Raw genomic sequence first — 15,448 nt, 5'->3', positions numbered from 1 at the left:
TTTACCGGCTATTCCCTTTACCCTTACTTGCCCCACTTTCTTTATTAAATGTAAAGCTTTACAAATAAGATTGAAAGTGTTTAGATGTGGAAAGAAATTCTGGGCATTCACGAGGGACTTGACCCACAATTGTGATGACTGTGTCTGTGTTTTTTTTCTCTATTTGGTTACATTGTACTGGTCTTGTTTTCTTAATTGAGCTACACTGACAAATCCTTCATAATCTTTCTTTAAATATACGTATAATCTTTTTGAGCTAGCAAACTAGCTTCACAAGTCTGCAGACAAAAATTATGCCCCTCCCCAAAATAATCCCAGTGAATTCTTGGACCTTCGAGGCTTGCAATATTCTAGCTAAGTCCTAATCTACAATACATATAAATCCAGTATAACTTATTTTGTATTGTATATTTCTATTTAACATATATCCTGTATGTGTTTAAAACAGTGCATATTAATATGCACTGATCATAATAAAATGTAAATTTTAACAGGCAAGTTACTGGAAAGGTCTCTTCCAACCGAAGTCTTTCTTTATTCAATTAACTCCAAACTCACCAGCAAATTGTCTTTCCTCATGCTACTCCATATGGTTAAAAGTATCATACCAGGGAGGAACTTTGCCAGGAAAAACATTCACCACTTCTTTAAAACAAATCTTGGGATGTAGGCGTTGGTGGCTGGGCCAGTATTTATTGTCCATCTTTAATTGCCCTTGAGAAGGTGGTGATGGGCTGCCATTTTGAACCACTGCAGTCCATTTGTTGTAAGTAGACCCACAATGCTGTTGAGAAAGCATTCTAATACTTTGACTCAGTAACACTGGGAATGGTAATATATTTCCAAGTCAGAATGTTGAGTGGTGTGGAGGGAAACTTACATTTAGGCCATCGTGTTCATGCTGGTCATTGAAGATTTGACTGCACTACTCCCATTTTTCAGCTTTTGGCCCATAACCCTAGAGGCCATGGCAATGCAAGTGAATAACTGTATGTTGCTTAAGCGTTCTAAGAGTTTCTGACGCACCTATCCTTTCAGACAGAGTTCTGGACATACACCATGCTCTAAATGAAAAGAACTAATCCTCTACTCTCCTGTTAGCCTTCTGCCTTTTATCTTAAAGATACCTTAAAGACCCTTCTGCTTATAATTTCAGCTGCCCTTATCCTTGATGGAAGTAGAAATGGGTTTGAAAGATGCTTTTTAAAGAAGCTTGGTGGAATTTGCAACATATCTTGCAGATGATGTACACTGCTGCTATTGAGTGTCAGTGTTGGTGGAGGGAGTGAAGATTTGTGCAGCTGGTGCCAATCAGATGACCTGCTGTGCTGAATGGTGTCCAGTTTGATGCTTCTCTTATCTAAGCAAGTATGGAGTATTCCATAAGACATTCCTGACTTGTGCATTGCAGAATGTGAACAGACATTGTAGGGTTCCTAGCCTCTGATCGGCTCTTGTAACCGCAGTATTTTCACCGCTAGGTACAGTTCTGTTTCTGGTCAATGGTAAGTAATCCCCTCCTCCCCAAAACAATTTTATTTAATAGGGTCCATCGAATGTGATGGGATTATATTTTGGTTCTCTCTTGTTAGAAATGGGTCGTTGTCCAATAGTTAATGGCGCAAATGTAACTTGCCACTTCTCTGTCCAAATCTGGATGTTGTCCAAGTCTTGCTGTAAATAGCTGTGGACTGCTTCATGATCTGAGTCACCAAGTAGTGCTGCACATTGTCTAAACATCAGCAAACCTGCTTCCTTCTGATTTTATAACTGAGGGAAGGTTATTGATGAAGCAGTTGAAGAAGATTGTGCTTAGGACACTACACTGAGGCAATCCTGGAGAGAAATCTTGAAGTGTTGACTACTCGCCTCCAACATCTACAACCATCTTCCTGCTAGGTATGACAGATATGACACTGACGAGGAGATCTTTTCCGTGTTTCATGTTGATTTCAATTTTGCTTGGGTTTCCCGATGTTGCATTCAGTAAAAGGTAGTCATTCTCCTCACTTAGCTCTTTTGTCAATGCTAGAACTAAGTTGGGAACCGCAGGTCCTTTCTGAAACCATTTTACAGACTGGTTGACTCACTAAATTAGCCATGTTTCAGTTAACTATTTCTTGTTTGTCTTTTTCCTATAAGAAATCATAATTGTATTAATGCTTACCACTGAAGTATCTTTCACTTCCTCCAATTCACCCCCTGTACTAGATCCAGCATTTTGTTCCTAATTATACTCGAAACAGATATGTAGATAGTTTTCCCCGTATACGTTTTGGAAGACCCTCATCCTGTTTTTGCTTTTCCCTTGCTTTCTTTTTTTTTGTAGTTCCCTACAGCAGTTTATTGTGGGGTAAATTAAATTCTCTATTATTGCTACTCTATTGTTTTTGCTTTATCCTAAAGTGTACTTGCAATTCTGCTTCGCCAGCTACTTGCCACACATTGATAATGTAACACATCCTGTCCTTAACTCTAATCAACTGATTTCAGCTTTTTGAACCTTCAGTTATTTCTGTCACTCACAATAAATGTGAACTACACAATTAATCTATTTCATTCCTATGTTGCCTGACTTGTAGCTTTTGTTCCCTTCTATTTTTCCCATTCATGCTGTCTGTCTGCAGAAAGCACAGTAGTCATTTGGCACAGTGGTTGGCACTGCCACCTCACAGCGCCAGAGACCTGGGTTCAATTCCTGCCTTGGGCAACTGTCTGTGTGGAGTTTGCACATTCTCCCTGTGTCTGCGTGGGTTTCCTCCCACACAGTCTAAAATGTGCAGGTTAGGTGAATTGGCCATGCTAAATTGCCCGTAGTGTTAGGTGAAGGGGTAAATGTAGGGAAATGGGTATGGGTGGGTTGCTCTTCAGAGGGTCGGTGTGGACTTGTTGGGCCGAAGGGCCTGTTTCCACACTGTAGGGAATCTAAAATATACACTGAGGTCCATTCAACCACTCAACGCTCAACTGTTTCACTTCTGGCAGAATTTGCCCCTCCAGGATTGACCCTATCATCCATCCACAAAGATGTGCCATATAAAGGCACCATGTCTAAGATGGATTGTCTGCTACAATGACAACGATACTTGCTCAATTCCATTTTGAATCTGGCTCCACTTTCTTTTAAGTCATGCAATATAGATTGTGACTGCTCACCATATAAACAGGCTTTTTCCCCATCTTGCCACTTTTCTTTTTGCTATTCACTTTAGATTTTTATTTTCTGATTCTTCATCCTTCCACCAATGTTTACTTAGATACTCTTCAAACAGCCATGATTATGAACAGACAATCCGCCCTCAGACCCCACCCCTCCAACTGTAACAAGGACAGAACGCCCCTGGTGCTCACTTTCCACCCTACAAGCCTTCGCATAAACCAAATCATCCGCCGGCATTTCCGCCACCTCCAAAAAGACCCCACCACCAGGGATACATTTCCCTCCCCACCCCTTTCCGCCTTCCGCAAAGACCGTTCCCTCCGTGACTACCTGGTCAGGTCCATGCCCCCCCCCCCCCAAAACGACCCACCCTCCCATTCTGGCACTTTTCCCCTGCCACCGCAGGAACTGTAAAACCTGTGCCCACACCTCCTCCCTCACCTCTATCCGAGGCCCTAAAGGAGCCTTCCACATCCATCAAAGTTTTACTTGCACATCCACTAATATCATTTATTGTATCCGTTGCTCCTGATGTGGTCTCCTCTACATTGGGGAGACTGGGCGCCTCCTAGCAGAGCGCTTTAGGGAACATCTCCGAGACACCCGCACCAATCAACCAAACCGCCCCGTGGCCCAACATTTCAACTTCCCCTCCCACTCTGCTGAGTACATGGAGGTCCTGGGCCTCCTTCACCGCCGCTCCCTCACCACCAGACGCCTGGAGGAAGAACGCCTCATCTTCCGCCTCGGAACACTTCAACCCCAGGGCATCAATGTGGACTTCAACAGCTTCCTCATTTCCCCTTCCCCCACCTCATCCTAGTTTCAAGCTTCCAGCTCAGCACTGGCTCCTTGACTTGTCCGACCTGCCTATCTTCTTTTCCACCTATCCACTCCACCCTCTCCTCCTTGACCTATCGCCTTCGTCTCCTCCCCCACTCACCCATTGTACTCTATGCTACTCTCTCCCCACCCCCACCCTCCTCTAGCTTATCTCTCCACGCTTCAGGCTCACTGCCTTTATTCCTGATGAAGGGCTTTTGCCCGAAACGTCGATTTCACTGCTCGTTGGATGCTGCCTGAACTGCTGTGCTCTTCCAGCACCACTAATCCAGTATTAGGTTTTCAGCATCTGCAGTCATTATTTTTACTCCTTAAACCCATCTTAAATTACTGTTCAGCTCACCTGTATGGTCTGTCTTTTGTCATAACAGGTTTTTGCTTCATCTTATGGGTGTGTTAGTATAGTTGGTATATTATTGATCTAGTTGTTAAGAATAATGGATAAGCAACATTGAATTTGGAGGTTAAATCGACTGTGGCCATTGGGGAATTTAAACACCACTAAATAAATCTGAAGAAAAGAAATTGAACATGTAACTATGTTGTAAAAGTTCATCTCTCTCTTACAGGCTACTATGAGAATGAAACGTGGTGTCCTTGCCTATTCTGGCCTCTGCTTCTTGACCCATAGCAGTGCAGTTCAATCTCCACTATTCTCTGCAATTGTCTGATAACCTTCTCTGCTCCCCTCTTATTTTTCATGCACATGTTATTCCTTGATTACACCCTTGAAAAACAATGCATTAATTTCCATGTACACTGATAACAGGTAGTAGTACTATCATTTCCTTTGATTTCCCCGCTATATCAAAATTGTTTTAAGAGTCAAAATGACCGCAGATGCTGAAAATAAAACAAAAACAAGATGCTGGAAAAGCTCAGCTAATCTGGCAGCATCTGTGAAGAGAAATTGGAATTAACATTTTGGGTCCAGTGACCGTTCCTCAGAACTGATGGTAGCTAGGAAAATGTTGGTTTATATGCAGAAGATGGAGTTGGGGGAAGGGGGTAAGGAGTAAATGATAGGTGGGGATAGAGCCCAAAGAGTGAGAAAAAAGTTGGACAGACACAGAAATGGATAACAGTCTGGCTGGGAAAGTGAATATCTGTTAATTGAGACATTGGTGGCTAACAATAGGCCATGTGTAATGGTGGGCTATGTGATAACAAGACCTGGTGTGCAGGGTTGGGGACTAGGGCATGGGAGAGTTCAGGCCCTAAAATTATTGAACTCTATATTGAATACAGAGGGCTGCTGGGTCCTCAAGCAGAAAATGTGGTGTTCTTTCAGCTTACACTGTGCTGAAACACTGCAGGAGGTCTGACACAGATATTGGTCAGGGAAACAGGGTGGTGTGTTGAAGTGGCATGCAACTGGAAGCACCAGGTCTTTGTCGGACAGGATGTAGATGTTTTGTGAAGCAGTCACCCAGTTTACAATTTGTTTCCGCATTGTAGAGGAGACCAGTGAATGCAGTGGATTAGATCGTGTGAAGTGCAGGTAAAGTGTTGCTTGACCTGGAAGGTATGTTTGGGCCCTTTGTTGCTGAAGAGGGAGGAGGTAAATGGGCAGGTGTTACACCTTAAGCAGTTGCAGGAGAAGATGCTGTGTGGTGTTGAGAGTAAAGAAAAAATGGGCCAAGGTGTCCTGGAGGGAACGATCCCTGTGGAAAGTAGACAAGGGAGAGGAATTTCTGTCTCGTGGTGGCATCTTGTTGGAGGTGACAAAAATGGCAGCTGACGATCTTCTAGATGTGGATGCTGGTGGGATGGGGGAACCATATGACTGTTGCGGGAGGCAAGAGAGGAGGTGAGGGCGGAAGTATGGGAGATGAACCCTGTTGAGAGCCCTGTCACCAATGGTGCAGGGGAATCCTTGATTGAGGAAGAAGGCTTCCTTGTCAAAGTTGGCCTCGTTGGAACATATGCAACGGCGACGGAGGAACTGTGAGAATGGAATGTAGTCTTTACAGTAAGCTGGGTGCAAGGATGCATAGTCTAGATAGCTGTTGGAGTCGGTGGATTTATAGTGGGTGTTAGTTGATAGTCACAGGTGAGGTGTCGGAAGACTGGAGGTTGGCCAACGTGGTGCCACTGTTTAAGAAAGGTGGTAAGGACAACAGGCTGCGGAACTATAGACCAGTGAGCCTGGCGTCGGTGCTGGGCATGTTGTTGGAGGCAGTCCTGTGGGACAGGATGTACATGCATTTGGAAAGGCAAGGACTGATTAGGGATAGTCAACATGGCTTTGTGCGTGGAAAATCATGTCTCGCAAACTTGATTGAGTTTTTCTGAAGTAGTAACAAAGAGGATTGAGGGCAGAGCGATGGGCGTAATCTATATGGACTTCAGTAAGGCATTCAACAAGGTTCCCCATGGTTAGATCTCATGGAATACAGGGAGAGCTAGCCATGTGGATGCTGAACTGGCTGAAAGGTAGAAGCCAGAGGGTGGTGGTGGAGGGTTGTTTTTCAGACTGGAGGCCTGTGACCAGTGGAGCGCCACAAGGTTTGGTGATGGGTCCACTACTTTTCATTATTTTTTATATAAACGACTTGGATGTGGGTATAGTTAGTAAGTTTGCAAATGACACCAAAACTGGAGGTGTAGTGGACAGCGGAGAAGGTTACCTCCAGTTACAATGGGCTCTTGATCAGATGGGCTCAGAAGTGGCAGATGGAGTTTAATTCAGACAAATGCAAGTTGCTGTACTTTGGGGAAAAAAAATCTTAGCAGGACTTGTACACCTAATGGTAAGGTCCTTGGGAATGTTGCTGAACAAAGAGACCTTGGAGTGCAGGTTCATAGCTCCTTGAAAGTGGGGTCGCAGGTAGATAGGATAGTGAAGAAGGCGTTTGGTATGTTTTCCTTTATTGGTCAGAGTATTGAGTACAGGAGTTGGGAGGTCATGTTGCGGCTGTACAAGACCACTGTTAGGCCACTGTTGGAATGTTGCGTGCAATTCTGGTCTCCTTCCTATCGGAAAGATGTTGTGAAACTTGAAAGGGTTCAGAAAAGATTTACAAGCATGTTGCCAGTGTTGGACGATTTGAGCTATAGGGAGAGATTGAATAGGCTGGGGCTGTTTTCCCTGGAGCGTCGAAGGCTGAGGGGTGACCTTATTGCGGTTTATAAAATCATGAGGGGCATGGGTAGGGTAAATAGACAAAGTCTTTTCCTGGGGTCGGGGAGTCCAGAACTAGAGGGCATAGGTTTAGGCTGAGAGGGAAAAGATATAAAAGAGACCTAAAGGCAACTTTTTCACACAGAGGGTGGTACGTGTATAGAATGAGGTGTCGGAGGATGTGGTGGAGGCTGGTACAATTGCAATATTTAAAAGGCATTTGGATGGGTACCTGAATAGGAAGGGTTTGGAGGGATATGGGCTAGCTGCTGGCAGGTGGGACTAGATTGGGTTGGGATATCTGGTCAGCATGGACGGGTTGGACCGAAGGGTCTGTTTCCATGCTGTACATCTCTATGACTCTACCTGTGCCCAAAATGGAAACATGTTGAGGAAAGGGAGGAGTCAGCCTAGGTGAAAGTGAGGTTAGGTGGAAATTGGAAGCGACATTGAACCTTTCCAATTCTGGACGAGACAACTATCTCATAAATATGTTGGAGAAAGAGTTGTGGGTGGGGAGCAGAATAGGACTGGAACGACCCCTCAAAGAGACAGGCATTATTAGGGCCGAGGCCGCTACCCATGGTCACTCCTCTGACCTGCAACGAATGTGAGATGTTAAGAGAAGTTGTTGAGGGTGAGGACCAGCTTGTCCAAGCAGAAGTGGATGTTAGTGGGTGTGGATGGTTTGGGCCTTTGCCCCAGAAAGAAATGGAGAGCCCTTCCGAGTGCAGGAGTGGATGTGTGATGGGATTATACATCATGGTAAAGAGGGGGCAGTTGGAGCCTGTTCATTGGAAATTCTAAAACTGGTGTAAAGCGTCAGAGGAATTGCGAATGTAAATCAGCAGGGGCTGGACCAGCGAGAAAAGACCAGGTCAAAGTAGGAAGAGCGGAGTTCTGTGGTGCAGGAACAGGCTGAAACAATGGGTCTGCCCGTGCAATCCTGTTTGAATTTTCGGGAGAAGGTGGAAGTAAGCTGTGCCGGGCTGGCATCTATCTACTTGTTCATCTGATATGCAGTATTGGATGAACTGAAAATAAATCAAATTGAATAGTAGCAAAACCAAAACTATTGATTTCTACCCATTCCACAAAAGCTATTCTTTAGCAGCCTATTCTACCCCTCCCCTTGGCAACTATCTAAGGTGGATCCAATCTGTTGAAATCCTTTGTGTCATATTTGATCCCAAGGTGGAGTTTTAATCAAATATCTGCTGTAACATTAAAATCCACCTTTGATAGTCCTATCCCTGATTCAAGTTCATCGTCTCACTGGTGTTGATATTTTTAAATTATTGAGATTGGAGCTGGAATAGGCCATTCAGTCCCTCTAACCTGTTCAACCATTCTATAACATGGCCAATCATCCACCTTACCATGGAATATCGCATTATCCCCATATGCCTTGATAACATTAGTAACTAAGAGTCTCCTTGATCTCCGTATTGAACTTAACGACTGAGCTTTTACAACCCTCTTCATAGAAATTTCCAAAGATTCATCACCCTCTCAGTGAAGAAGTTCCTCTTCAGCACAGTCCCAAATGGCTTGCATTTCATTCTGCGATTGCGATCAACGGTTTTAGATTCCACAATTAAGGTAAATAATTTCTCCATCTGCTCTATTAATCCCTTCTGCATTTTGTACATTTCTGTGGGATTGCCACTTTTCCTTTTAAATGCCAGAAAATACAGTCTAAGGCTCACCATAGAGACAGTGGCAACATCCCAGAAATCAGTCCAATGAGCTTACACTGCATATCCTTCCTTAGGCATTGAAACTGCACTACACCAGTGACGATCTCATCAGTGTTGTATGCAATTGAAGCAAGATTTCTTTGCTGTTGTACTCATCATCTTGTAATAAAGACTAACATGCCAGTTGCCTTCAAAAATGTTGGCTGAACCTTTCCAGTAGCTTTAAGTCATATATGAAGAAGGACACCTAAGTCCCTTTGGACATCAGTACTTCTCTGTTTCTCAAGTACTCTATTTTCTTTCTTTCCACAAAAGAAATGGATAACCTCAGTTATCCATATTATATTCAATCTATTATGTTTTTACTCACTCAACAAAATCTGTCTAAATAACCTGGAAGCCTCTTTGCAATTTGCCCTCAACCGTCATTCCCACCAGATTTCTTCTTATCTACAAAATTAGAAATATCACATTTGGAACCCATATCTAAATCTATGATGTAGATTGTGAAAATTATAGGCCCATGGATTGATCCTTGTGGTCACAGTCTGTTAACCTGAGAATGACACTTATTCATGTTTTCTGTCCATTAATTCATCCTTCATTTCTGCTAGTATATTGCCCCCAATTCCACATATTTTAATTTTAACAACCAATCCTATGTGGGACTTCTTTCAAAAGCCTCTGAAAATCCAAGTGCACTGCATCCACTCTTTCTCCCCCATATTGACTTTGCAAATAAGTTCCCACATAAGATTTTTTGACATGTTGTCAAACATGTTTTCCCATTCATAATGACTCTGCACAAGCAAGCAGTTATTTTCTGTATTTTCAGAATCCAGTATAATTTATTCTAATTTTTTTTTCCTACTGCTGATGTCAGCTTAATGAATCTGTAGTCCACTGTTTTCTCTCTACCCTCCTCCCATGGAGTGATATTTGCCAATTTCTAATCTACAGACAAAATTAATAGACTTTTCAGAAACGATCCACCAGTGCATCTATTGTCTGTAGTCATCTTTTTCAGCATTGTAAGGTGAAGATCATCAGGTGCCAAGAATTTAATAGCATTAAGTCCCATTAATTTCTGTTAATGTTGCTGTATTTTTGCTGAGACTAACTTCACTTCCACATAGACTGAATAGACCCTGGGGGTCATAATCATTTCAGGGTGATTTCTTTGTCTTCCTCTGTGAAGACCGGCACACAATAATTATTTAGCTTCTTTGCTATTTTTCTATTTCCTATCATATATTCTCCTGTGTCTGCCTATAAGGTTCTATATTTATCTTGGCTGATGTAGCCATAGCTTAACTGCAGTCTTTAATGTAGTTTTCAACTCCACTGGAACAAGTGTTTTCCTCATATATCTTCCTAATGACCCTTAATCTTTTAAGACCTTAGTTTCAGTTGGAACTAATCTTTTAAAACCAAATGGTTCCCTCTCCCTCTCCCTCTCCCTCCTGCCGATCTCTTTCCACACACCTCTTTCCCCCCCCCCCCCCCCCCCCCCCCCCCCAAACCCTGTCTATCTGCCTCTCTCTGAGAGAGTGAGAGGCAGACAGACAGGAGAGAGAGAATGCGAGAGACATAGACAAAGAGGGAGTGAGTATTGGGAATTTCGGAACAGACTGTGTTTAGATACAGAATTCTGTGGACAAGATTAAATGTCCGTTTTCCCCCCCCCAACTTCGCGGGTAGATAGGATAGTGGAGGAGGAGTTTGGTATGCTTTCCTTTGTTGGTCAGAGTATTGAGTACAGGAGTTGGGAGGTCATGTTGCAGCTGTACAAGACATTGGTTGGAATATTGCGTGCAATTCTAGTCTCCTTCCTATCAGAAAGTTGTTGTGAAACTTGAACGGGTTCAGAAAAGATTTACAAGGATGTTGCCACGGTTGGAGGATTTGAGCTATAGGGAGAAGTTGAATAGGCTCAGGCTGTTTTTCCCTGGAGCGTCGGAGGCTAAGGGGTGACCTTGTGCAGGTTTATAAAATTGAGGGGCATGGATAGGGTAAATAGACAAAATCTTTTTCCTGGGGTAGGGGAGTCCGGAACTAGAAGACATAGATTTAGGGTGAGAGGGGAAAGATACAAAAGAGACCTAAGGGGCAACGTTTTCACTCAGAATGGTACATGTATGCAATGCGATGCCAGAGGAAGTGGTGGAGGCTGGTACAATTGCAACATTGAAGAGGCATTTGGATGGGTATATGAATAGGAAGGGTTTGGAGGGATATGGGCCGGGTGCTGGCAGGTGGCTCTAGATTGGATTGGGATATCTGGTCGGCATAGACGAGTTGGACCGAAGAGTCTGTTTCCATGCTGTACATCTCTACGACTCTTCCCTAACTCCCTAAATTTCTAATTTTAGGGACCTCACTTTTTTTTAGCAATCTCATTGGTGCAATATGAACCATGATCTTTGGCTGTTCGCCATGCCCCTAAAGAATACCCTGCAGTCATTCACTGATGTCCTTGACCCTTGCACCAGGGAGACACATCTCTGGTCACGTCTCAAACCACAAATGCAGGCTGTTCCCTTAACTATTGAATTGCCTATGCTCTTATTCTTGCAGCTCAAGACACAGGTTGGGCATTTACACAGCTGCCATGGATTAAGCATTTTTTTTTTCAGACTATTTCGTTTAAACTGGAGCTGAGAAGGTCGAAAATCTAATTACTCACCATTTCATGCAATGAATCCAGTTCTGTCTCTGTCTTGGGTTTCTTTTTCTCAACACCTACTGAAAGCAATGCTGAGTGCCCATCTCTGGTGCTGCTCCTTATACATTGTGATATGACAGTAACCTGTAACTGTAAGGTACTTGGTTGGAATATATCAAATAAACCATAAAAATTACATACCGAATATAAGGACTTTTTAAAATTGTTACATGCGCATTCAGTCAGTAGGCTCTTTTCATTTTTTTTCTTTGAAAATAGCTGCTTTCCTAAGTCAAAATTTCTAGATTTGCTAAGTGAATACCTGTGCTGTGTTCGACCCCAATCTAGACGAGTCAAGAAAATTTTAAATGGTGGGCCTTTCTCATTTATATCCCCAGTGTTCATTATAGATTTAAAGACAGACAGCCTCCCATTTGTCTATGATATATTAAGTTCTGTTTCATTGCTGTCACGTAGTTGCAGGATCATTGTGTCAGCATTTGGTGTTTGTTATTAGGTGAAATTGCATATATCACTGCAAGCTTGCATTTGAGGAAAAGTAAGTCAAAACATTGTGGTAGCTGACCCTCATAGTCAAATTGATACATTCCATTAGGTCCAAGCTGTAAAGTCTGAAGTCAATATTTCTTTAGTTCCAAGTTTGGGGTGGCAGGGTAGCAGTGGCATTTAATTTTGATCCTTAGTTCCCCTGGTGGCTAGTGACGGTGTTATTCTACTTGTTGTTGTTGTTGTGCCAGAGGTCCCACAGTGTCTTTAGTTCAGGAATTTCTAGCATGTTTAGCCAGTAATAATGAGGGAACAACAGTGCATGTTAGTGTTGGAATGTTGTGAAAGTGACAATCTTGCAGGTGATATTTTACCCATTGTTTTGCTGCCGCCTTGGTGGGAAAGGTTATGGAACTTTGAGATACTTTTGAGAAAAGCTCGTTGAGTTGTTGCACTGGATGGTTATGTGCTGAAGCCACTATATTTATAGTAGAGAGGATTAATATTGTATCCAGTTAAAGGGACAAAGACTGAGCCCTATTATGCACTAAATTGTCTTTGTGTTTCTTGAATGTATTAGCTGTAACCATGCAGCTGGATCTACAATCTCATTATCTATTTGTAGTTTGTCAATGATGAAGCAAGAGGTCAGTTTCTCTTCCCAGGGTATCTAACTCTTAAGCTTTTAGCTATGTTGTTGATATGGCTGGGCTTCTGGTCAGTGAGGCAATGGCGATGATTGGTGAATCGTTGGTGCAATTAAAGATGGAAGGATGGGGCCTTTGCCACATTGATTTACCAAGTCAAACCCAGTGTAAATAATATCCTGCCACCAGATGGCCCAAACTGGCTTATTGTCTAGGCCTTGCGGTAATCTGTGATCAACTCTTTCCTTTAGAAGAGTTGGGAATCTAGCTGACCACTGCAGAATAGCCAACAAGCAGGCTGGCTTCTGATTTTGAGAGGGAAAGCCACGCAATTAACTGAGACATTACTGTAATGTCCTGGGCAAATCCACAACCCAGTTTCATTGTAAAGCTGTTCTGCTGAGCTTGATTGATTTTTCAGTTTTTCTGGATGTTGTGGTTCCATGCTTTGGAATTGGTGGCCCCTCCTTTTGAAACACAGTTCTTGCACCATGCCTGAAATAAAGCTGTAATTGGCTGCAACTAAGGAGTATGTTGAATTGGAATGTGAGCATTTCTGAAGTGCAGCAGAATTGCACTGTCCTAATTCCCTTTAGGGAAGGGCAGTCAATACCTCTTTCTAAATACAACATTATCTGCAATATCCAGTAGCCAAATCTCAGCCAATTAACAAAATGGCTTGAATTTTTCATCTGCGCTCACGAGTTGTCTTGGTTACATCCAAATCTTTTATTAGCTTAGGAAACAAAATAAATTCCTTCAAAAAAACAAGTGTTTATGATTTTCCAGGTTGAATAATTTTACGTCAATTTCTACTGTCGGTTCAATTCTTCATTCAGATAAAGAATTCATCAACCAAGTCAAATTTCCTTCCTAGCTTTAATTAGCAACTTTTTCACAGTGGCCATTTATGGTTTTTTTCAATTTTAAACAATGTTGAAAGTCTGAAAACTGTTTAATTTAGCAACATGTTAAGAAATGAAAGCTAATTTTGTACCACTTGTTCGGCAATACAACAATTTCTGTTTCATGACCTCTTGTGTTTAATTAGTTTGTCAAGAGATTTTGAGGTCTGTAGATCTCAAATATTATTTTTCTGCCTTTCAGATGATAAGAAAACTGATATTGACCATGAAACTGTGGTGGAGGAACAAATCATTGGAGAAAATTCTCCACCCGATTACTCTGAATACATGACTGGCAAGAAACTTCCCCCTGGTGGGATACCTGGTATTGATCTCTCTGACCCAAAGCAGCTGGCAGAATTTGCAAGGTAAGCAGTTTTACAAATATCAATTCCTTCAAATCTGTCTGGACCAGCAAAGTTACAAGGCTGCTTTTTTTTTAAGAAAACAAAAGAAACCCATGACAACCACTACCTCACTGAACAAAGTTAAAACTTTGCTCCGAAAGCTAGTGTACTTCCAATTAAACCTGTTGGACTATAACCTGGTGTTGTGTGATTTTTAACTTTGTACACCCCAGTCCAACACCGGCATCTCCAAATCATTGCTGGAAAAGGAATGTTAACTAAGTAGGGATTTACCTTGGAACAGTTTCTTTCTAAATAAGTTGTTTTCTAATGTTTTTCATAAGTAGATAGCTGAAGTAAATCAGAACAGGGGCAATTCAGCCCTCCAAACCTGGTCCACTGTTCGTTATGAACATGTTTGATAATTCAACTCAGTACCCTGATCCTGCTTTTGTTTCATGCCTTTGATCCCCGTAGCCTTAAGAACTATAAATAACTTCTTGAAAACGTTCAATGTTTTGGCCTCAATCGTTTCTTCGGTACAGAATTCCACAGTTCATCACTCTGAGTGAAGAAATTTGTTCTGATCTCCGTCCCAAATGGTCAGCGTCATATCCTTAGCCTCTGACCCCTAGTTGTGCACTTCTGGTCATCAGAATATCCTTCCTATATTTTAGTCCTGTTGGAGTTTTATCGCTTTATAGAAGATTCTGTCCCTCCTTCTGAACCTAAACCAGTCCAATCTCTGTACGTATGTCAGTCTTTCCATTACCAAGAATCATTCTGGTAAGCCTTTGGCACACTCGCTCTATAGTTAGGACATCTTTCCTCAGGTAACAAGACCAAAACTGCACTCAGTCCTACAGGTGTGGGCTCTCAAAGATCCTGTCTAATTGCAGGAAGACATTCTTGCTCCTATACAGCAACAAACTAAATATTTAACTAGTAAATTAAATTTAATGGGCTCATGATGCCAACTTTTGCAGTCTGAAAAGTTAGTGTAGAAAGAAGCTGTTCAGCCCATTGTGCCTGTGCTAACTTGTTAAATGAGTACCAATCTCCTTCCCCAAATCCCTGCACATTAATCATTCACTGCCATTTTGAATGCCTTTTTAGGGTGTCGTTTTAATGGGGAGAATAAAAAAAAGTCTCAATCATGTTAATGAGAATTGCAGGGAAATGATGTTCCTACTGCCCAGAGGGCTACTTAGCTAAATTCAGTGACCTCGGGCTCAGGTTGGCAATTTTAGATTTATAAACTCGAAGCAGTGTGAAGAGATACTGTGGGAACTTTAAACTAAAATGGTTTCCAATCTTATTACATTACATGCAAGTTTCCCAACATTTCATGATGCATAATTATCCTATCCACTGGGACTTCAGCAAAGCTGTTTAGCAGAACTTCGTCTCCTGGTGATCAGCCTGCCATTTCAGGTTACTAGTGAGCCAGACTGATTATCAAATCATGACCACATGCCCTAGCACAAATATTGGATTTCAGAGAATGTCTTTGTCTTTGAGGGTGTATTGTTCTTTTCAGCTCATTTTCA

General features: G+C 42.3%; 1 protein-coding gene across 1 annotated transcript in view; it reads left to right on the top strand.

Annotated features, from left to right (window-relative positions):
- yy1a (YY1 transcription factor a) overlaps positions 1-15,448 on the top strand; it is a 45,912-nt gene that overhangs the window by 6,307 nt on the left and 24,157 nt on the right. The window contains exon 2 of the mRNA XM_072568519.1: positions 13,754-13,919. Within this exon, the coding sequence (XP_072424620.1) occupies positions 13,754-13,919 (166 nt within the window). The remainder of the gene's footprint in view (positions 1-13,753; positions 13,920-15,448) is intronic.

The sequence above is a fragment of the Chiloscyllium punctatum genome, chromosome 4 (genome assembly GCF_047496795.1).
Source record: "Chiloscyllium punctatum isolate Juve2018m chromosome 4, sChiPun1.3, whole genome shotgun sequence".
Lineage (NCBI taxonomy): Eukaryota > Metazoa > Chordata > Chondrichthyes > Orectolobiformes > Hemiscylliidae > Chiloscyllium > Chiloscyllium punctatum.
Note: the sequence above shows the minus strand (reverse complement) of the source record. Positions and strands in the feature narration are given on the sequence as shown.